This window comes from Lissotriton helveticus, chromosome 6 (assembly GCF_964261635.1).
Source record: "Lissotriton helveticus chromosome 6, aLisHel1.1, whole genome shotgun sequence".
Lineage (NCBI taxonomy): Eukaryota > Metazoa > Chordata > Amphibia > Caudata > Salamandridae > Lissotriton > Lissotriton helveticus.
In genome coordinates, this window is record NC_136067.1 from 1,768,820,001 (window position 1) to 1,768,844,920 (window position 24,920).

General features: G+C 44.7%; 1 protein-coding gene across 1 annotated transcript in view; it reads right to left on the minus strand.

The window, feature by feature from the left end:
- Positions 1 to 24,920, minus strand: part of TTC7A (tetratricopeptide repeat domain 7A) — a 1,530,821-nt gene that overhangs the window by 1,301,864 nt on the left and 204,037 nt on the right. The window contains exon 4 of the mRNA XM_078649658.1: positions 14,410 to 14,540. Within this exon, the coding sequence (XP_078505784.1) occupies positions 14,410 to 14,540 (131 nt within the window). The remainder of the gene's footprint in view (positions 1 to 14,409; positions 14,541 to 24,920) is intronic.

Below are 24,920 nucleotides of genomic sequence, written 5' to 3' on the forward strand. Positions count from 1 at the left end.
CGATACCCATCGCTTCGCGTCGTTACAGGCCACCATCTTGGGAGGGGGAATCTAGGTCTGCCGATCTACGGACGCCATCTTTGTTGGGGGACTAGTTGTTTCCCTTGCAGGACTCCCACGTGTACGGTTATTTAAGGTGTACAGTCCTTCAGCGCGCAGCGATGGCGCGCAGCGGGAGCGCGCCGGAGGTGCACCAGAGGTAAGCCTGTTTGCGCCTGTTCGCGCACAGGATGCGCCGGGTGCCGGCAATGCTGCCTCCTCATCTCCTGTTCCCCTTATGTGTTCTAGAGATGAACTCTTAAGCCTGAAACCCGGTGCTATGCTAAGCTGCCAGCCTAATTTCACTAGTAGGCACCAGCCATCTTTCAGCAGTAGGCACCAAGAGTCCTTGTCCTGTGGCTTGCTGAATGTGAAATCTCTCAGCAAACATCACGTGGAAATTGCGCTACTCATCGAGTCTCATGAGTTAGATATACTCTTTATGACTGAGACCTGGACCAGAGTGAATAGCACGGTGGAATTGGGCTTAGCCTGTCCCCCAGGCTATAAAATTAGACATAATCCCCGGGTGGGGGCTAGAGGAGGAGGAGTTGGTCTGATCTTTAGGGAGACACTAGATCTTTCCCAGCTTGTTATTAAGGAAATTCCGGGCTGTGAACTGCTGGGTTTCTCTTTAAATGGTCAGGGAGGTGTCTTATACACTTGGCTGTTGTGCTATAGGCCTCCGGCCAGCGCTCTGCCCGTTGTGACTGAGCTTATTGATCTTATTTTCGATCTTTCCAATTCCCACACCAGGTTTATGGTGTTGGGAGACTTCAATCTGTGGCCGGATGGACCTACCGACTCAGCTTTTAAAGACCTGGTACAGGCTTGTTGCAATATCCATCTGCAGCAGCTAGTACTCTCTCAGACTCATCTAAGGGGCCATGTCTTAGATTTGATCTTCGCAGACGTGAATCAGGTGACTATACGGAATATCCTACCTCAGTGCTGGACGGATCATGCGCTCGTCCATTTCTCTCTCTCACTTCCTGCCGTCTCGGTGAAGAGAGGCAGCTCAGGTGCTATAAAGGTGGGAAGACAATGGTCAAAGCTCCTGAAACAGTCAACTCTGCCAACTCTGCTTCCGGATGGTTTTACTCTGGGAGATAGTGTGGATGAAAGCTATGGGACCCTGAGTCAGCGAATTTCTGCTTCACTGGACCTACTGGCCCAGCTGCGGAAAACTAGAGACAGGACCAAACACGCTATGCCTTGGTTCTCGAGGGACCTTCTTCAGCTTAAACTCCAGTGCAAGCGGGCTGAGCGTGCCTGGAGAAAACAGTATCTTGAATCTGATAGAGCCCTGTTTAAACAGGCACTGGCGATCTATAAAGCTCAGATTAGGTGTGCCAAGGCCAGATTTTTAGAGGAGTCGCTACTGTCAGCAGCGAATAAATCTCAGGCCCTATTCAAGATCGTTAAAGATCTGTCGCGTCCCGCATGCGCTGCAAATTATATTCCCGCTTCTCAACTCTTGTGCGATGCTTTGGCACAGGCCTTTGAGGACAAGATTACTACCATCTTGAGCAATCTTGTTTCATCGCCTGGCTCAGACCTTCAATCTTTGCCTAACTCCTCTTCAACACCTGCTACGGAGAGGGATGCTAGGCTAATCCGGTTGAACAGTTTTCCCCTTCCGTCCTTTGAGGATTTCTGTACACTGGCTAATGGTGTTTCCTCTGGCTCCCCCCTCGATCCACTTCCTCATAAATTCTGGAAACTGTTCCGTGAGGAGCTCTTTCCGCCACTTTTTGCCATATGCTGTCAGTCTTTCAGCTCGGCACGGGTCCCGGAGTGCTGGAAGCTGGCGGTGGTCTCCCCGCTCCTGAAGAAGGAAACACTGGATCCCACCTGTCCAGCAAATTACAGGCCGATTTCGTTACTTCCGTTTCCAATTAAAATTCTGGAGAAATTGGCCACAAAACATCTATCCAGCTTCTTAGAGACCAATGCCTGCCTGGGCGTGGCTCAATTCGGTTTTAGACCAGCCCATGGGACGGAGTCAGCATTGGTGACTGTCTTGGATGATCTTCGGACGCGTGTCGGCCAAGGTCGAGCAGCCTTTTTAGTGCCGCTCGACATGTCGGCCGCATTCGACATGGTCAGCCATACAATCTTGATCAGGAGATTGGAGGAAGTGGGGGTGTCTGGCTTGGCCCTGGATTGGCTAGTATCCTACCTTGGTAATAGACACCAGGTGGTGGCCTTGCCACCCTTCAAATCCAACATCAGAGGGGTTGGGCAGGGCGTGCCCCAGGGGTCGGCCATCAGCCCTATTTTATTTAATCTTTACCTCCGCCCACTGGTTAAGTTGATAAAATCCTTTGGCATAGCAGTTACCAACTATGCTGACGACACCCAACTTATCTTCTCGTTTGAGGGAAAGGAGGCTGTGTCACAAGAGATCTTTCACCGTTGTATGACAACTACGGCGGATTGGTTGAGTCACAATTCCTTGCAATTTAATAGCTCCAAAACCGAGGTGTTGCACTGCTCAATGGACCGCACCCCTAGGCCTCTTCCTCAGGATTTTTGGCCTTCCTCATTTCAGGGCACTATTCTCCCGGCTGACTCCGTTCGGAACCTGGGGGTGATGTTCGGTTCCAACCTTCAGCTGGATGTGTCCGTGAATAAAACGGTGGCCACCTGTATGGCACTACTACGCACGCTGCGGAAGATTCTACCTCTTCTTCCCGTGCGGGCTAGGCCAGAGGTAGTGCGTAGTATCATCTTAAGTAGGTTGGACTACTGTAACGCACTACTTCTGGGGGCGCCTGTCACCTTGGTGGGAAAACTGCAGCGAGTACAGAATTTCGCTGCTAAATTGGCCCTCTCGCACCGGCGTTCTGACTCTTCCTCTTTGGCTCTCACGGTTCTTCACTGGTTGCCAGTTCTTCAGCGGATTGACTTTAAAGTCCTCTGTTTGGTGTTCAGGTCCCTACATGGTCAGGGTCCGTCTCCATTGCAGGATTTGTTCTCCTGGTATATCCCGTCTAGATCTCTCCGCTCGGCCTCAGCTTGCTTGGTAGTGGTTCCCAAGATTGTGAGGACTAGGATGGGAGGTCGCTCTTTCAGGTTTACCGCAGCTAGACTGTGGAACTCTCTACCAATATCCTTGAGAAGTATGGGAGACCTCCCTTCCTTTAGGAAAGCTTTAAAAACACATCTTTTCCCTAGGACAATGTAAGCATGGCAGTAGCTGGAAACATCGTTGTATGGATTACTGAAGTCTAAGCGCCAGGATACCCGTTGGGTGACAGTCATTGCGCTATACAAGTATGCCAATACATACATACATACATACATAATGCCACTCTATATGTCGTAAATGGCTGATACACTGACAACGTGGGAGAATTGACTCCGTAGGCGGTAGAGGTGTTTCGCTCATGCAGTAGCACCCTCTCACTTAGAACCAAGCACCCTGCCCTCAGGATTGTAAAGGCCTGCTAGAGTTTTTAAGTGCAGTGACCCTAAGATATAGTAAACCTATATCTAAAGTAAGTGGTGAATGCACCAACTTATACAGGCAGTAATGGCAGACCTGTAGATCCATTTTGCAAGGCCTCTCATGGGTGGCATAATATATGCTTCAGCCCATGGGAGGCCTCTGGGGTACCTATGCCCTGGGTACATGGGTACCATATACTAGGGACTGACAAGGGTACCCCAGAATCCAATCTGGAGTGTGCCAGAGTACATGACATAACAGTTTAGGGAGAAAGCAGATAGACTGGGGTCCTGATTAGTAGGATCCCAGTCAGACCAAATCAAAAACAGTATCACATAAAGCAAAAAGTGGGGGAAACCATAAGAAGCAGACCCTACTTTCCTACAAGTGGAATCTGAAGTTCCAGTGGGCGCAGCATCAGGACAATCTTTCCGATGTCGTCCAGATCCCGGAGGGGAATGATATTCAGTTGCAGTGGTGGCTAACAAACAAAGATTGGGTCAGCGACAGATCCCTCTCTCTTCCCCAACCAGAGTTCACAGTGGTGACAGATGCGTCACTCCTAGAATGGGGCAGCCACATGAGAGAGGCGATATCAGGGGTCCCTGGTCGAGTCCGGGCTACACATCACCTTCTGGAGGTCCGGGCGATTCATCTTGCACTGAGGCATACATTCCTTCTGTCAGAGTAGTGCAGGTGTTCACAGACAATACCACCGCCATGTGGTACTGCAACAAACAGGTCGGGGTAGGGTCGTGGACCCTATGTCAAGATGGTTCCCTGAACGCCAGGGCGGACAAACTCAGCCGCTGGTGCATGATGGATCACGAATGGCATCTTCACTCAGAGGTGGTGCAAGGTCTCTTATAGCAGTGGGGAGAATCTTGGTTAGCTCTATTGGCCATCGAAGAGAATGCACAATGTCAGCAGTTCTGCCCTTTGGAGTTTCCAAGGCAGCACTCGCTCGGCATCATCTTGAGCATGGCCATCGATTCTCCGCTCAGACTGCCTTTTCTGGAGGATCTTCTGTTGCAGCAGCAGGGGATGGTTCTCCACCCAAACCTGTCCAGTATCCACCTCCTTGCGTGAAGATTGAGCAGCAGCAGTTGACAGCTTTGGCCCTTACTCCCGAAGTCTGTAACGTCATCTTGGCAGCCAGGCGTCCCTCCTCTAAAACGGTATACGCCTGTAGATGGAACAAATGTGTGGCTTGATGCACAGCAAAGGCTGTGAATACACTTTCTGCCCCCCTTTCAGAGGTTCTCCTCTTCATGCTTTCTTTGGCCCAGCAGGGCTCTGCTCTGGGTACTCTTAAAGGCTATCTTTCTGCCATTTTGGCATTTCTTCGGCTTCCTCATCAGCCTTCTTTTTAAAAGTCCCCTATTGTTAACAGATTCCTTAAGGGCATTACTCATCTCTTTCTTCCTTCTCTTTTCGTAATGCCTCAGTGGGACTTGAATCTTGTCCTCACTTATCTTATGTGTGCTCCCTTTCAGCCATTACATAATTGTCCTCTTCGTTGCCTTACTTTAAAAGACTGCTTTCCAGCTTAATATCACATCTGCACGCAAGGTGAGTGAGCTTCAGGCTCTTTCTTCCACATCTCCCTTTCTTGCTGTCCATCAGGACAAAGTTGTCCTTCGTACTAGGCCTTCTTTTCTGCCCAAAGTGGTTACCTCTTTCCACACAGGCCAGACCATCACATTGTTCACCTTCTTCCCGCCTCCACACCCTTCCAAAGAGGAGAGACTCTTTCTGGACCAAAACAATTGCGCTGTCCTTCTACCTTGACCGCAATAAAGACTTCCAGGTGGACAATCAACTCTTCGTGGGTTATGTGAACGCCAAGAAAGGTCGGGCAGTGCACAAATGTATCATCTCTCAACGGGTTGTCTTATGCATTAAGATCTGTTATTCTTTGGCAAAAAAGGAACTTCCAGTAGACCTGCACGCCCACTCTACCAAGGCAACAGCAGCCACTACTAATGCTTTGGGACGTGGAGTTCCGTTGGTTGACATCTGCTAGGCAGCCACGTGGGCATCCCTACACACGTTCACGAAACATTACTGCCTGGACAGCCAGGTCCGGAGAGACAGCTTTTTTGGCTGTTCTGTTCTCCAGGGCTTCCAGGTGTGAACTTAGTTCGCAGACCGACCGCCAGGGTTGGCATTGCGGGGGTATCTATTCTAAGGTAAGGAATCTATAACTACGGTCTCTTTCAGTTGAACAAGTTACTTACCTTTGGTAACGATGTATCTGTAACAGACATATGTAGTTATAGATTCCTTACTGCTCCACCCATCCTCATTCTGCGAACTGACTTCTAGGGATAGGGACTCCCTTACAGGGCCTTAGTTATGTCCACCAGTGGTCAGTGTGTTGCATGGCTCTGCGCTCCTGGCAAGGAAAGTCTTGTTAGAACTGACGTCAGTGCGCAGGGGCAGCGTCTAAGTAGACACCGCAATGTCATCCCAGCGACTACTACACAGACGATGGATGCAGAGTCGACCAGCGTCATCTACTGACGCACAGGGGTACTGTTACAAAAATATTTCCCGGATCCAGTCTGATGCCTGGGGGTAATTCTAAGGTAAGGAAACTATAAGTACATATGTCTCTTACAGATACATTGTTACCGAAGGGAGGTAACTTGTTCTTCTAGCAAACCAGTATGACATCTACACAGTTTTAGAAAGTAATTCTAACAATATGTAAACAACAATTGCTTTATAACATTAGTCGCTTACAGTCTTCTGGAGTGGTGCATTGTAATAAATTGGCAATGCACCTGTCCCACCGTGCTAGATTCCCCTACCCCTTTTAAATCTATGGAAACTTCATGGTTTTTGCAGGCAGGGCAACCATCACAATATTTCCCTGCCTTAGTAGGGAAATCAATTAATAACCAAAGATCAGAAAGAAACCATTCTACACATCACGGTTGTTGGTTGTTGGTTGTTTGTTTTTCAAAAATAAAATCTTGCTTTGGGATTTTTGTTTTGCAATACCAAAAAGAAATGCTGAGTGGGGCCAAAAAAAACTTTGCTACCGCTCATCATTTCCCTAGCCTACAGGTCAGCAAAGAATTTCTAAATGTGGTTGGCGATTTTACACCGTAGTAGTGGAGACAATAACCTCTACTGACCTAGCAGGCCAAAGGGGCCATCAGCCAAGGGCTAAATGTTGCCCTCAGAAGGTTATTTACAGTTGTTGTAACAGAAATCAACCGATAAATGGTCCCACCCAGCGGTACTGTGGGACTCATCCCCAACCGCGATGATTCGCCGGGAAACAAATAACCTATAATCATGAAGTAGTTCCTTGGACTCTCACTGCAACCTTCAGCTTGGTCCCCCTTTCCTGTCCTGAGGAAGACCTGCAGCAGAGGAATCCACCAACCCTTTTGCGCTAGGGTCGAAACATCGACACCCCCTGAGTTGGCCTACACCCAACATTCATCCCCCAACCACAGATGAAGTTACACTGTGACAAGAAGTTTTGAAAACTAACAGAAATTATAATCGTGCGTAGAGGTAGGTCCCAGACTGTAGTGATACCGGTTCCGAATGGAATTTGTCCGGATTTTTCTTTTGCCATAACTAATTTGAATTGTCACCTTATGCCTCTTAATGATTTTCTTTTCTACTCTCCACATGAGCACTTATCTTGACGCTTCTTTTGCCCCCCCTTGATAATAACCGTGTCTAATGGTGCATGTTATGCCTGTACATATATGGCTCACTCTGTGAAAAAATACTTAGCATAAATAAATAGATCTTGGCTATTTAATTAATTTCGTAATGGCCTCCACTTTATGATTTGATGTTTTTTGTGAATATGCCTACATATTCCTATGAATTGGATGCATAAATAGGATTTAGGTTTGTCTAGGACCACTTGTTGCTATATCGAATGTTGGATTAAGGCAGGATGATCTTATGGGCACTGTTAGAAATGGGGTTACTGGTAGATTGGGGTATGAGCCCTGGTCAAGCAGCAACCACATCTTAATCAGGCAAGCAAATCCTAAATTGACCTCTGCTCACCCTCTGGTAGCTTGGCACAAAGCAGTTAAGCTTAACTAGAGACAATGTGTAAAGTATTTGTGCAACACTTCAAACAGTACAACAGTGATAACACTACACAAAAAGATCACACTGCAGGTTAGAAAACTGAGTTTAGTTTAATAAATAAAACAAGACCAACACAACCAAAATCCAATTAGTAGAACTGAAGTTATTCAATTTTAAAGTTTATAGTGAAATATAGAGCTAAAAAGCACAAAGAACTATTGGGGGATATCTGGTCACTCCGTACTAGGACAAAGTGACAAGTTCAGACCGTCTGCTACAGGGACCGAGTGAGGCCCACTGAATAAAGCTGCTGCAATCCTGATTAAGGAGCATTGCATGGATCCGCGATGAAGATGCGAGGCGCTGCAAGGTTATGTTTCCTCTGCTTCAAGGATCCTGTCGACGGGGCTTGCGATGCTAAGTCGGGCGTCAAGGATACGAGGCACAGCAGAGGCGATGTGTCTATGCCGATGAGCAGTGAAGCTGCGATTCAATATTTCAGAGTCATTGTGACTTCCGTCAACAAGAGATGCAAGGAGTTTGTGTCACGAAAAGCATTGTGCAGCAGCAGTTTGGATGGCAATGCATTGGTCCCAAGATGAAGAAGGTGTGGTAATGCGTAGGTTCTGCTGGGAGATTCACGCTCAGCCAAAGACATTCGCCAGTTCTGTTTGGGGATGCATAGCCCAGCAGAGAAGATGCATCAGTCCCACTGGCAAGCACCTTAGGCCCACTTCAAAGGTTTCAGCACTGGGATGGCACCACTTGGCAGGATAGTCTCACAGATAGCAGAGTCCAGATGTAGGGGTTGGAAGCCCGTTATGTCCCTGAGGCTTCAGATCAGAAGGTCAGTCAGCAAACTAGCCCTTGGAGTGACTCTGGATTCTGGGGTCAAGTGATGCAGATCCAGGCCTTTTCACCCAGGCAGGAGGCCAGCAGATCAGCACAGCAAAGCAGGAGTCTAGCAGAGTGGCAGTCCACAGGTCCAGAAGTGTACTGTTTTGGTGGTATCAGACGTTCAGTACTTATATCCAGTGGTGCCTTTGAAGCGGGGGAGATTTCAAAGCCATGCCCTTGAAGTGCACAGGCGTCCTCATTTCCTGCCCTGTCTCCAAACTCAATACAGGGGAGTATGCAGCCATTTGTGTGCAGACAGGACACAGCCTATTCAGGTTTGAGTGAGTCTGTGCCCTGCTCCTCCCTCCCGTCCTGCCAGAGATGGCCAAATAAGACACACCTAAGGACCCATTGTATGTGGCTGTCTAGGAGGAATACACAAACCCCAACTGCCAACTACACCCAGTCATGTGATCATAGAGACTACAGGCACCAAATGGTTAAAGCAAGAAAATGCCAACTTGCTAAAAGTGCCATTTTCAGAATTGTAATTTAGAATCTAACTTCACCATAAGTTAGGATTTGAAATTAGGATTCCAGAGACACCAAACTTGAAACAATCATATCTTCCATTTGGGAATTACACATAAAATGTAATAAGGTAAACCCAATGCTATCCTACAGGAGATATAGACCTTGCAATAGTAAAAAAAAAAAAAATGTTAAGAGTTTTCCACTACCAAGACATGTAAATCATATAAGTACATGTCCTTCCTTTTAGATACATTGGACTCTGCCCTCTGGGTTGTCCAGGGCATACCTTAGGGGTCAACGTTTATGTATAAAAAGGGAAGTTTGGACCTGGCAATAAGTTTATTTTGAAGAGTCAAAATGGCAGTGTAAACTGCACATACAAGCTCTGCAATGGCAGGTCTGAGAGATGGTTGGAGGGTTATCTAAGGGGGTGCCAAAAGAGGTGCCACAGGCTCACTACTAACATTTAATCTACAGGGCCTGGGCACATGCAGTGCATTTTACTATGTACCTACAAGTAAGTTATATATGCCAATTGGGTATGAGCCAACATTACCATGTTTTGGCGAGAGAGCACTAGCACTTTAGCATTGGTTAGCAGTGTGCAGAGTCCCAATACCAGCAGAATATTATAATATGAATGTGTTTTGTTTTTGAGAAAGACAGAGTATATATTTTTTGCATTAAACAAATATAACATGAGAACCTAAACCAAAACACTGAAGCAAAGGGAAACCTGTTATTGAGGGATGATTAGAGAGAAGGTCTCTTCAAACCTTAGACAGCATCTAGTATATACCGGTTTTCCTTCACAAAGTTGACTTTGGCTGAAAGAAGGATATTGATTAGAGAAATGTAGTGGTCAGCCACAGTCTGGAAGGATAATGAATTTATGACTAGCTAGACCTTTAAATGGTGTTTGTGGCAACTATGCCCCAGGCTACTGCTCAAGTTGACTAACAGCCTGTTTACAAGTTGGCAGAAACGAACTGCCATTGCTTTTTCGGCAGTCTTCTCACCCTTTGCCCGGGAACCTCAGCTACAAGACTGCAGCTGGAACGCCGGCACTGCTAAGACTCCTGCTACTGCATCAATGGCAGGCAAGTTTGAGGCAAATCTTGGAGGCAGTCTAGACAAGCTTCGAGCCAGCTGGATTCCAATCAGCCTTTCCGCCGAGCTGTTCATGGCGGAGACTCTCCCATTCGCAAGTTGGCGGAAAGGCTGGAAAAGAGGTAAAACTCATAGGGCCCAATTACTAGTTTGGCATTCTTACAGCCGGACCGCTGCAAAGGTGGTCCCAAGAAGACAACCAGGTTGGCGATCTCCCACCCACCAAATTACGATGTTCCTGATGGGCTGGTGGTCTCTTGTTGGCGGTGTCCCCAACAGAGTGACCTTTTGCTGCTGGATAGATAGGTAAGTACAAAGTGTGTAAATCTGAAACACATATATATGTTGTGTATGTGTTGTAACTTATAAGTAGGTCATCTGTACTGAATGTTTTGTTGCATGTGAAATATAATTAACTGTTACCATGCACTCCATAGAAAAAGAGACAGTAATGCCCACCTTCAAATCAGGCAACAACGACATTGCAGAGTGTCATGATCTGGTGGCAGCAGCACAGGAGGGACCTGGACAATGGCGTCCGACACAGATTCTGAAGAGGAACCCTGAAAAAAGGTGAGTTTTCACCTCTTTTCCAGCCTTTCCGTCGACGTTCACATGGCAGTGTCCCTGCCATGAACGCCTCAGAGGAAAGATTGACTGGAACCATGAGTAGAACCCCTTGCTGAATCATTGCAGAATTCCAAGAGATAGTGTAGAAGCAGAGACTGATAGCGAACCAATAACTGACACGAAAGAAGACCCGATAACTCCAAATCTGTGACGGGTGAAATATGCTTTAACACGTGTACGTGGTCAAACGTCCTTCGTATCCTGGTAACTCATCTCGAAAGATGAATTACCGAGATACTAAGGACGTTAAAAGCATAGATTTGCAGTTATCGGGTGTTCACGAGATAAAGGATTACTAAAGTTGGTTTATATTATTACGGACAAGCGTGGGACACAGAACATCAGTGAATGGGAATATTCTGATGTGTCGTGACAAGCAAAAAAGGAGTTTGACATATTATGAAAGTTTATGAGAGTTAAACCACATTAAACTTGGTATCTGGCGTAGGAAAGGTATACCGTGATTCTACACGATTGACATTGACATCTACTCTGATTCTTCCACAGTCCTGAAGAAGTCATTTATGCATTATGTTGCATGACGAAACACGTGTTGGCTGCTTTTCGTATACATAAATTGAAGAACTATTCATTTGTGATTTGGGATGTGGATTACTTTCTGGCTGCTTTTCGTTTGGATTTACTGAAGAACTGTTCATTTGTGATCTTAGAAGTGGATGACTTTCTGTGCCAAAAGAAGAATACTTTGTTTAAAGACAACAGAATAAACTTATGAACACTGAAGCTTGAACTATTTGGATTTACACACCTCCTTGTAAACTAAATATATGAAAATTGACATTTGTTATATGGTTTTGAGTGCTCGGGGAAGAGTTTCACCTTTTACAGTGGTTTTCAGCTCGTTTTCCCTGCTACCATGTGATATCGGCTCCTCAATGGGTGACCGTGAAGAGAGCCGATATTGTGTGTCACACGGTGGCTCTGTGTGAAATAGAATGAGTGGTTCTGGGTTCTGAGGCAAGATGGACTGCTTATTGTTTTGCAGTGTAGCAGCCTTTAAAAGGTACATCTGCAGCTCATTACTAAATTGATGAAGGATATGATTTCAGATCCTCCGTGCTTTCATAGAGAAGGCCTGTTGCCTAGTGTTTTTTATTCTTGCAGTTCTTCCTCGACGTTTTGGTGGTGTCCTAACTCAGGGGTGTGACAAGAGCCACATCAACTGAACGGGATCAAATTCTGGAAGAGGAGGACAGTGTTTTGCAGTAAATGCCTATGAGGGACTTGTGAAGAACAAGGCTTTGCTTTAGACACCCTTAAATGACAATGAATTATGTGCCAATCACGATGCAGCTGCTGTCATACAATGATGAAAAGTGTCAACATAGCACTGGCAAACGGTATTCACTAAGGCAACAATGTGCATACATGACCATAGATAATACACAAATGTGCTTTATAAACAGACACTGCCTACCGGTATATGCTACAATGGAGAGTACAGACAGTATCTGTTAATGCTTTCAATGCTGTACAAATGTTCTTTGGTCCATTGCATAGCCAACGCTAAATTTATGATATACTATGTATGTTTGAATAGTTGCTGGAAAAATGATTAAACTCTGTCCTCCAGGCATAATTCACCATATTCTGAAATAATCAGAAGAACAACAGATATTTCCACTTTCACTTAAATCAGGGCAGATCTTGCCACTTCTGAAGAAACCAAAGATAGACCCAAAAAGCTGTCAGAATGTAAAACTTCCAATGGTGGTAAAACCTACAAAAGCAGACTCACTCTCAATACAACTCTTACCCCACAAGTCCAACATTAATCTGCTGAAATGGTATGTCATTTGAACCGTTACCTGTATAGGCGTCATTGCACAAAGGTAAAGCCAATGAGAGAAATCACTAAGAAAGATAAAAGTAAATTTTTTAGTATAAAGCAAGGTTTTTAGGCCTTTCATCACCAAGAGCAGATCTTTGGTTTTTCACAGTGATAGGAAAAGAGAGTTCCATAGACAAGATGCTCTTACCAAGGAAGATCTATCTTATATATAAACATATTTAAAAAAATGATGGAAAGTATTAAGAACGCAAGATACAGCATTATTAATTGAGGTGAGTAGTTGTGTAGCATTTCCATAATCCATAATGTTTACACAATTGGATCTAATGAGTCCCGCAAGAGGGCAGATGCAGAGTCTCAAAAGAGTGGAGCTGCGTTCCAATTCATGTGGATGCCCATGGCATAAGACCTTAAATTCAAATTGAAAAGGGGGAGATGAACAGCTTGTCAACTGCCATCCAAAAAGGATCAACACAATAACAAGGGTGGGCTGCAGATGCCCACCTCCACCAATGTTGTCATCAAGAGGGTGTGAGAAACTTTTTCAAATGCAGCAGATAGGTCAAGAAGCACCAAGGCCACCACCTAGCCCTTAGCTGCTGACATTCTCAGGCCATCAATGAGGGAAGTCAAAGCTGCTTCCATGATGAAATCCAGATTGTGCGGGGTTAAGTAACAACTAATGCTGTTCCACAAATCCTGATATCAGCCTACTGCCATATCTCTCCAAGAGTTTTTTTGGGAAGGGTAATAGAGAAATTGGATGTACATTGCTTAGAGGGATTAGCATTGGCCTTTGTTGATAAGGATAGGACAAAAGCCATTATCCACTCGTCTGCTACTGGAGCATTAGCTAGAGAACCGTTGCAATTTTCCTACAGTGAATTGCCAGGCAAGAAGATACCCCTTTCCAGACAACAGGTGACATTTTATCTAGTAAGACGCCAAAGTCGATGGAGCAGGCTAATTGCATAAACATATAAGGAGTGAGCAGTTAAAATTGCCTAAGTGGAAGGGATTTTGTGAAAGTGCTTAGATTGACTCCGGACCCCCGACTAACCAACCAGTTTTCTACAGGAGAGGGAGGAGAATGAAAAAAATGGAAGACAGTCTGGGAACAGTTGATGAAGTGTGCCTCCTAGTGCCAACAGTTGTTTCTGCTACATTTTATACAACAACACACTCCTCACCCTATTATCCTCCAGGATAGACATAAAGGTCAAATTCTTGGGAGGAGATGTGCCCTAATGGCATGCACTGCCGACTCTGGACCTGGGGAGCCAGGTTTGAGCCCTGACGTCGGCTCAACATCCTGTGATTCTGGGCAAATCACTTAATCTCCCCATGCCTGATAAAGAAAATGAATCTGACCTTGTGTAAAATAATCAATTGCCTGTGTGAAGTGTTCTGCTAACCCTTGGACCAAGTTTGCACTAAATACGACTGCAAAAACGTCTTTTACTGGCTCTCAAACTTCCTCTCAACAAGATGACGATCACAAACAATAAAAAAAAAAGCTGCCTCCTGGCAAGCACCAAGGACTTGGAATCATTTACCAGCTCGACTCCGACTAAAGTTAAATTACCAAGACAAATTGGCATACAAGACACATTTTCCAAAATACATGGGAACATTCCTGCTGCAATCCGGTTTAGAAAATTCAGCCATGCAAATACTCTTTTGGAAAAAAAGGGCAGGTATGTGCGCAGTGCCCTAAAATGAAGAAATATGCATGTCCAGCTATAATGTGGTTTAACTACACAGAGGTACGAGAATGGATAACAGAAGTATGCCTAAGTAATGACAAATGGTACAAGTGACACAAGCAAGCAACACACTACTGAGGCAGTCTAGGTGAGATGAATACTAATTACCCCCCCCCAAATAACAGACAAATAAATAGAAAGCTGTTACTTACTTTTTCTAGTTTCTGTAAATACACTTGTGCAAGCCAACTGGCTTTCTCAAAACAGGCAGTGACTTCTTCTTCTCTCTCAGACAGGCGTGCTCGGGAAGCAATCGATGCTGGTGAACGCTCTAGAGACAACCCTGTGCAGATAAACAGCATTGCATCAAGTAATGACATACTTGGGAGAAGATTTAAACAGGGTGATGTGTGGGCACTCAAAAAACCAGCTAGCTTCTCATTTTTAAATTGTCGATACGCAGGTCTGGCATCTTTTTTGATTAATTTCACACTAGGCATTATGATACCTGCGGTCACTCAATTTCCTACTCAATCCTTTTCAACAATATAATTCCTGACATATTAATTTCGCGATTCTGCTGTATGTTCAGAGGAAAACATAGTTCAGATATGCTTACTTGTATCAAGTTTAATCTTTTATAATGGCAAATTCCTTGAATTACTGCAATAAAGCAGCACTACCTCTGCCCTTGAATGCGCTCTCCATCTGGAAGGTCAGTGGGACACAGATAAGGGTACACATTTTACAAATGCAAGACCAGCTGATTTTTAGTGCAGCCGCATTGCACTTTTGAAATCAAAGAACTAGAAATTATGGCATCACACTACTAAGCACGTTGAGTCCTAGTTTTCCGGTTGACCTTGAAGTGCTACAGTTGCTAAATATTTATGATAACACAATATTTGCTACATCAGCCAACACAGTTGATTATCAGACGTAGAACCTGTTGGAAAGTGTGTTATTGGTAGGGGTAACTATGCACCTACCACTAGTAATAAGGCCACCAACAGTATAGGGTCCAGTAAAGGTCTCAGTAAATTAGCCCCTTGCTCATCCCTGGGTGGCTGACAACGAGCAGTCAGGAATAACTTAGGAGACAGGAGATAAAGCATTTAAAAACAACAATACATCAAATAAGTAAGACACAACACACAATAAAAATCCCACACCAATATTTGCATGAACAAATGGATACCAAAATGAGAAACATCCAATGTAAGGATTCAGGGATATGAATTTTTAGATATTTATGACTTTATAGTGCTTAAAAACATATAATGCCACTCTGGGACATCTGATCGTGCTTGACTGGGACAAAGCTAAAGTTTGAGGCCTACCACAATGGAGCCCCAGTCAGATACACTAAGCAGGAGGCCCCGGTCAAAATTTGACTTTCACACTTAGAAACGTTTCTGGAGCTTTTTCTTCCGACTTCGCTCAACCCTCTTCAGGAGGCCAGAATTGGTGAGGGTCCGCTGTTTTGACTTTCTGCAAGGCCCCGGTCAGTACTGGAAGTCTGGAACTCCGAAGCTTTAAGCGGGACAAACCTGAAATCCAGGCCAGGTCGTGGCTGAAGGTAGACGGCTTGACTCTCGCCATCGAGTTGGTCCCCTCATGGAGCTTTTTCACGAAAGTTCTCCACACATCAGGTAGTGCTTCCTGAAGGTATCCTTGTAGGTTCGAAGTGTCCTAAACACCAATCAAAAGGTCTGGAATTTCTTAGATGGTCTCTGTGATGTCTGGAATACAATTACCACAATTCACCTGGCCAAATCCTTAAAAGTCCACTGGACGCAATCCAGGATGGGGACTCTTGGTTGAGTAGATGTAGGTGTGCTCTGTTAACCTTTAGCTTGCAGAGAGTCCACTCCTTAATCCTTCTTGAAGCAACGCATAGTCCCCAGGGCTGTAGTACCAGATTGTGCAGCAGGCGCAGCCATTCAGAGTACAGGTCTTTGGGTGCAGATCCAGATTTCAGCAGGGCAAATCTCATTCTCCTTGTAGTTTCAGGCAGCAGATCTGAGAGTCTTTGCGGCTCTCACATATTTATTCAGTGTCCTGAGGCGACAAGTAGGGGGACACCTCTGTCCCATGAGATACTGGGTGCCACCTAAAAGCATGACAACTTCCTCCGAAGTGTGGCATCTTCTTGTCCCACAAAGCACTGCACTGGCTAAACCAACCCACAGCGTGGTCCATTTCCATTAGCTCATCTCCCCATGACCTCTTAAAATTTGTGTCCTAAACCTGCCATCTGGCTGGAACATAGGAGGCAGGGGTAGGTACGCCAGGCATTCCTTATTGATCTGCTCTCTTTTAGCTCAGTTTGATTTACACAGCCCCCTCTTTATGGCCTATCCTCCACAGCTTCAGAGCTCCCTCCATCAGATAACCTCTGCTCCGACCAGGCCACTTTTCACCTAATCAAAGTAGCCTGACTAAGCCTGTTAAGGATGACCAATCAGCAGAGACTACAGGAAGGCTCAAATTTGGCTTACAGAAGAGACATTTCTATAACTTCTCTTCTGTGCTAGATATGACAAATTCAACAATGGCAAGTTGTTGAATTTATCAATACCAATCTTTGAATGATATCTACTCCTTTCCTAGCAATAGGTACACCTAAATAAACTATTGAACTGTTAGCCTATGGAGCTAAGTATCTACAATGTGGAAAAATGAAATGGGCAGTTTTTCCACTTACCGGGGCACATAAAATTATTTACAGTTACATGACCACCCCCCACCCTTGGGACACCTAGGGGAGACCTTGGGGGTGCCTAATATGTCAAATTAAGGTAGATCATCATTTTTACAGTGCCCTACCACCAAAGTTGAATTTGCATACAATGTACTTTTAAAGACAGTCTGCAAAGCCAGGCTGCCTTTCAAATAACAGCAGGCACTCAGCAGTGCACACAAGCAAGTGGAGGATATCTGCTGGGCCTCTAAACTTCCATGCCCTATTATATACTAGTGACCTATAGGTAATTTGAACCCTCTAGCCCTATTATATAGTAGGGAGTTGTAGGGTCTGTCAATACCAGTTGTCAGAATGTACTTTTAAAGACAGGCTGCAAGGCAAGACTGTCTTTGAAAAGGACAGTAGGCACACAACAGCACACATATGGAAGTACAGGAAATCCGCTGGGCCTCCAAACCTCCATGCCCCATTATGGGATTGGGACTTGCAAGTAGAATCAATCCCCTGGTCCCACTATCTATTAGGGACTTATAGGGTTTGTCATTGCCAATTGTAAGTATACCCTATTGCATGTACCTTTTTAAACATAGCACTGGCCCTGGGCTTGGTTAGGAGAGCCAGGGTAGAGTCAGTTACCACAGGTACCAGAACAAAAATAGCACCAAAACCCCAAAGCACATCAACCGCAGGAAAATGGTGACTGTAAGCCAGGACAAGAGTGAGGTTTAAGGCAGACTTATATGTTGCACATATTGGATAGAGACCAGGTTTGTAGTGGTTGGAAGTTGTACCTTCTGACTTTTGGCCTGATTTATTATTTGGCAAATGGCCCATCGTCCACAAGGAGGAAGGAGTAAATTACTCCGTCCCCATGGCAGAGGCACCGTCCACCAAATTTATAAATGACCACCAAGCAGGCAGACATTTATAATGCAAGGCAGGAACCGCAGTTATGGCGGTTCCTGCTAATGCACTTTGATGTTTGGTGCAGTGCTGCGTCAACATGGCGCAGCCCTGTACTAAACAGTTTTCCTTCTTTTCAGAATGTTGTTTTTGAAAATGAAAAATGTAATGCTCTTCTCGCCATTGCAGTCACCTCCCATGGCAGGAGGGAGCCTGTCCTTCACCACCAAGGTTTGCGTGGCGGTGATGAAGAGTAAAGAAATTACTACATCTCCCCCATCCTGTTTTGGTGGACAGACTTATTGCCAATTCTCCGGCAACCCTTACTCTGTCAGAGATTTGGCTGTGGCGGTGATGGAGTAGTCAATGAAGTAGTCAAACCTTTGCTCTGCCAGAATTTGATTCGGGCGAGCCATTAGGTTCGCAGGAAGAATACTCCAAGGCCATTACGACTGAGTATTCTTACCACCAAATAGAAATCAGGCCTAAGTCCCTGAAATGGAAGTAAAAAATACTTAGCAGGGATAGGCAACAGGCTGTGGTTTACATTGGTTCCACGAGGCCGGATAGCCTACGGACGAAGTCTAGGGGAAGCCTTTGTCTCTTGGCAGAAAAATCAGAGCAGGAGAAATTTCAAAATTTGCGTTCAAGGTAGGGCCCTCATTGGCTGCATACTGTTGGTGTCTTCACCTGGTGATGATTTCTACTGTAGATGTAGTCACTTTTTGGAGCTCTGATTTCTCCAGCTGGTTATGGCTGCAAGCTGTAGCCGAACAAGGCTCCAGGAGGCTGGATACATTCGTCGTGATGTCCCGCTGAAAAGGATTTGCTGCTGCAGAAACGCTCAGAGCAGGAACAACCTGAATTGTTGGCCCAGCTAAATACACCTTTGTTGGATTGACTTAGCAGTTTGAACTAAGTCTTTTATCGGGTTTCCAGGCAAAAATACTTGAGAAGTTTCAAGGTCCCCGCTTTTATTGTTTGCAGGAGGAGTAGACTTTGACACTTATCTAAGGGTCCAAAAGGGTTAGGGGCACCACTTAGAGGTCAGGGCTCCAGGAAAAGCCAAGCCACTTGCAGGGCCCAGGATAGGTCCAGTTAGAAGTGGTCAGCTTGGCTTTTTCAGGCAATTGGACTTCTTGCATCTTCTCTGTTCCTATAGCTGAAGAGGAGGTCAGCCAACTGACCCTTGGAGTACACTTATCAGTCAATTGGTCCAAGTGAGAGCAGGTCCAGCCCATGAGGTTTTCCCCACTGGCCACAACAGCAGGTACAGTCTTTCCTCTGTCTTCCACAGGTCCAGGTGTTCTGCAGAGAGTACTGGTGATGCTACATTTATGCCCAGTGTCAGTTTGTGGGTGGGTAAACTCACAGCCACTCCCTAACCTATGGGCTAAAAGTTCCCAGGGGTGACCCTACCCACTTTTGCAGCACTTCCTACGTGTTGTACTGTAAATTAACCCACAGTCCCTCTCCCTACCTAAAACCAATATGGCAGAACCTTTTTTGCTTTGTGTAGAGCATCCTGTACCCACCCAGAGGCGTGGGTATGAACATAAGTAAACTCTCCCTTGTGGTCACTCGAAAATGGTTCCTGGGGGCAAGAGTTGCATGAGGACAAACAAGAGGAAATAAGAAACAAGGAAAATGATGTGTGTGAGGTCACACAGAATGTGTGTTAAATCACTCAAGGGTTAGTAACTGAGGTAGACTGGAAGCAGGAATTAATCAAGAATAAGTTATCAATAGAAGTGATGGGTGCAATACAACAGGGCAAGTTCAAGGATTTAGAGAAAATGTGGTTATTGGTCAAAGATGAGTTGTCAGTAGATCGAGATTTATTTTTAAGAGGCAGCAGACTAATTACAACACATAGGCCCAGATGTAGGTAATAGCAAATTACCGAATGGTAAATACCGAATTTTACCGATTTGGTATTTACTATTCGGTAATTGCTATGTAGGTAAAAAATTCGGTAAAAATACCGAATCGGTAAGATTCGGTAATTACCGATTCGGTAATTACCGAATCGGTATTTGCTATGGAATCCTATGGGCCTTGAAGCCCATAGGATTCCATAGCAAATACCGAATCGGTAATTACCGAATCGGTAAATTTACTGATTTTACAAGGGGGACAGGGTGTCACTTTGACACCCTGTTGCACCCCTGTTTCAGGCTTGTGTGCCATGTGACACACATACATGCTCTTAGGGCATGTCTGTGCGCCACATGGCACAGGTGTACATGCACAGATGTACACAGGAATTCGTTATTTACCATGTAATAGTATTACATGGTAAATACCGAATCCTGAATGACCTGTAGCACTGTTAACAGTGCTACCTACATAGCAAATTACAGATTCTGTATTTTTACAGATCGGTAATTTTACAGAATGGGTAAAATTTACAGAATCTGTAAATTTCCCGATTCTGTTATATTACCGTTTCGGTAAAATTACCGATTCGGTAAAATTAACAAATCTGTAGGTTTTTCACACCCCTACATACCAATGTCCAAATACCGGTCGGAAATGGCCGAAAATGGTCTGAGAGCCAAATTAATAGAGCAGACTCATGTAGGTCATATGGGAATTGTGAAAGCCAAGAAAATGTGAAGGCAAATTTTTTGTGGCCTGGGATGGATGTAGAGAAAGAGCGAACTGTGAGAGTGTGTGTAGAATGCTCTTGCAGTGACAGAAATTTGAAGACATATCAGATTCCATCAACCCTCGATACAGGGGAACTTGGACTCATGCTTCCTGATCTTCTGTATCCTTCTTCTTGAATTAGTTTTGTTTATGTTGCACAGTTTAAATTGGATGCGTATGTTTGGCTTCATGCAAATTCCTTTGCATTTCTTTACCCTTGTGGTGTTGAGATGTCTCTATATTCAGTTGTTTTGGGCTTTGTAAAAGACTAACTAACCTTAGGCAGTGATCAGTGGATTATTATGTGTCAAAGAGAGTTACTGTCTAATTAACTGTGCATTAACGATTTTCTCCCTTTCACACGTTCATGCTGTGAAAAAGAACCATGAGAGCGTGTCTTTAGGGAAGGTCCTCGACCCTTCACTTTCATGCTTGTATTTTTGTCCGTTTATATTCTTGCCATTCAAATAAGAAAAACCCTATGAATATCCTGCCTAACAGCCGGACATGGTTGGTTTAAACTGAGCCGGCTGCCAGTTTAAGGACGATTCCAGATTGCGCTCATGTACATGTAAGTAGACGCGCATTATAAACACCACAAACATGGTGTCCGTTGTTTACTTAATGCTCATCCGGTTACATTACCACTTAAGGCACGAGAATCCTTTACATTCTAAGGGGCTGGATATTTTTCCCAGTACAAGCTCAGATTAATGTATACATTTACAATGTATTTTCCGAATGCCGCCTTAACATAAAGATGTCAGTACCATGCTTCAATTTTGACCAACACATTTCATATACTATTTGCATGGACGCATTTCGAATCGTTTTAAGCTTATTGGGAAGCATCTAACCAAGTAGCATGTACTATAATCTTGTTTTCCTGATTACAGTAGTTTGTACCGACTCTTCCGAAATCTGTCTGGTTTACTGAGAAACATGAGGGGCTGTACTGAGAGAGCATAGAAAACACAGATAACAGTTCCAATGTATATCATGTACAGGAGGAAATGACCAAGACAGCAAAGTACAGTTTGTTGACAAACAGGTGCCAACAGAGAAAGGCTGCCTCCACCAAAACCAGACAAGCAAACAGTGACCACAGTATAGACACTGCTGGCATTGAACACTCCAGCTTCAGGATACCAGACACACGGACGGCAATGGGAGGGGGGGTCGGGGTGGGGTCTTGGTATGACACTTCCATGCGCTTTTGACACCGCTGGCTATAATGTTGTCAGAATCCAAGTTGGAACCAGTATTTCTTCATAATGCCTCATCATGGGCATCCGCAGGGGAGGGCAAGGGGGTGCGCTTGCCCCCCCTGGATCGCCGGTCCCATTCCTTTTGGTCCGTAATGTTCAAGATTACAGCAGGCTGTTCCCCTGCGAGAAACCCCAGGAGTTTAAATGTTCTCTCACTTGTATCCTCTCGCACTTCTCTTTGAACTCTAGAGGCTGCAGCAGCCCCTCCCCGATCTCGAGCAGACTGCGGACAGGTCCATTGTCATTCTCTCTGCTGCTGATCATCACATAAAGAATGACAATGGGCCGTCTGCATTAAACGTGCCTTGAAGGCGAGTTTGGAAGTTAAAATGTTGCCCCCCCCGGAAGGCGAGTGATGAAGTTAAAATGTTGCCCCTCCGGAAACATTTCTGCGGACGCCCATGTACCTCATGGCCCTTGCTCTATGACAGTGAGGTGGAACTTAAGTGAGGATGCCTCTCATGTTTACAAAAGCTCTTTCATGTATGTCATGCCACCAACCAGGACCAGGACAAAGTCGCTGAAGGGGGCTTTACTATAGTGTCTTCAGAGTGGGTAGAACAGGTTTGAGCCTCCAACAATCAGTGTACACAAAGAGTGCGAATAAGGATCATAATATATGCAGTTTGAGGGATCGTTTTGGATTAGGAGCCCCACAAACAGTGTCAAAAAGGGAACATAAAACAGGGACCTCCATGGCAGAAAAAACAATTATGGGGACAGTACAGCTGAACAGCTGATCGAGGGTTTTCATCCTCACAATCATTGAAGTGTTCTCACGGGACCATCCAGGGTTGGCCTGGCCTACAGGGCAATCAGGCAGTGCACGAAGGGAGGGTTTGACAGGACAGTGTGTGGGATGGTTTTATGGCCATTTGTGGGCCTGTTTTATGGTCTTGTTAGTTGGTTTTTACTGTTGATTTCCCGGATATTACCACATATATTGATTTCAGCAAGCACAAAATAGTTCACTCTCCCCTCCTTGCAAAACATCTATACAGCGTATCTTTGCAATTTGAAAACAGCCCCGATTTGTAAATTTGGGCCACATTTCTAGCTTTCTAATTCACAAATGGGAGCAACCCGTCAGGGTCGGATTGGTAAGGCGGGCACTCGGGCAATGGCCGAGGGGCGATATCCGATTCCAGCTGTGGGCTGCTTTTTTGGGCAGCCTGGGGGGCGGATTTGGGCGGTGTCTGTGTTGTTCAGATGCTGCCAGCGGCCCAATGGGTGCCTGAGTGGCCTTTCTGGAGGCAGATGGGGGTCCATTACCTCCCTTTTATCAACGGGCAGAGGTGTCACTGCCTTTCTCTCGCTGGTCCGTCCCATTAATGTATGCATATTGAGCGGGGGCAGGGGGCCTGAGCAAAAGTGGCCTCACTTGTTTTCAGTTGTGTTTCACCAGTGTGAACTAATCCATGCATTTATTTTACAAAACATGCCTCTGTCAGAGATCCCCCCCCCTTTTTTTTTTAAATAAAACGTTACCAAAGCACTGTTTTGCGGAAAGGCAATATGCAAAAGCAGGCCACTTTTTTTTAGCGTGCTCCTGCCTATTTTTAACCCCCATCCAACCTGGTACCCGGGCCGGTGTTCTGTCTTAATCCGACCCTGGCAACAAGTAATCATTTGTAATCTCGTTTCTGTACTCCCTTTTGATTTAATTTTTAATTTTTACAATATACTTTGGAAAACTTAGTAATGTTTAAACATTTTTTTTGCTACTTTAACTGTCTTTTGTGCAGCAAAAAAGAAACATCCTTTTTAATAATATACACACCACACACAACCCCTATATTCCTGTGTTACAGCAGAAATGGAAGCTATCATTGTGCTCATTTTCCACTTTGAACGTATAGGGGACAATGCACAAAAATACCCTTTCACATACTATTACATGCTTTTATGAATTGGCCTAAAACATCTCAAATGAGGATACACTGGAAATATTCATATACAGTTAGTACAAACAGAAAGGACTCTGCCCTCTTTGCACTTTTACTTACAGGAAGTTGGGTGTTTCTGGGCCAATTCGCAAAGAGAGCACTAAAGGTGCATGAAAGATTACTATGATAGTATCACTTTCAATATTTTTAAAAGCATTTTGTAATTTGGCCCCATAAATATTTCCTTAACAATTCCAAGCAAAAACCAGAGGCGTAGCTAGAACTTGTGGCGCCTGGGGCTATCCCTCAGATTGTCGCCCCTGGGGGGGGAGGGAGGGAGATGGCTGGGAAAAAGGACAGCGAGCACTTGAAATAGGTCCGAGAGACACGTAGTATCGCTGCTAATAGTTACCTCGATCATGCAAATTACATGCACATAAATGACACGGTCCAAGGCTACACTGTTGAATACACTGGTGACCAGCAGTACAAAGGAGAAAACACAGACTGCATGATCTATCTGGGGACTCAGAAAAAACACATGTGACATCCATCAGAGAGCTGCGTGAACGAATACCTGGTAATCCCCTAAGCACAGTACAAACATGCACATACATGACACTGTTTGACTATCCATCATCTACAGCTGACATTAAATTAACAAATATCATGGTCCCTCCAATTAACTGGCTTCATTTTAGCTTCTGTATCTATTAGTTAATAGAAAGCTTTTCAATTGCATGAAAGAAAACAACGAGTAAACGCAATATATCTATCTAACTATCGATCTATCTATGGGCAAAGTGTAATCTATTATTTGTCAGCAATGTTCTGGATGGGAGGGGAGGTGATTTACAAGAAGCAAAGCCTCAAGTGTGTCATGAGGACTATTCCCTAACTCAAAATTGATAGTACATAAAACATGTTACCCTTAGCATACTTTATTTATGACTTGTTTAGTAGTTATAGACAAATACATTTATATATAATACAAATTTAAGAGGAGATAGAGGATTAAATCCGCACAGTGAGATGCAGGCACACTGAATAGGCCTTGTGAGCATCAGCAGAGATAGTATACTCTAAAGACATAGTAGCAAATAATCTCTGAGGAAGAAAAGTGTTTTTCCACATTAGATGGGTTCCTCTATAGCAATAACAAAATCTGCCATTTGTTCTGTGGTATAAAATGGGAGTGGGCATACATGTATTAGTATACATTCTCCCCAGTAGCATATTTAATTTAGCCACATTAATTTTCACCGTTATAGCATAGATCTGTATATTGTTCCACTAACATAGATGCC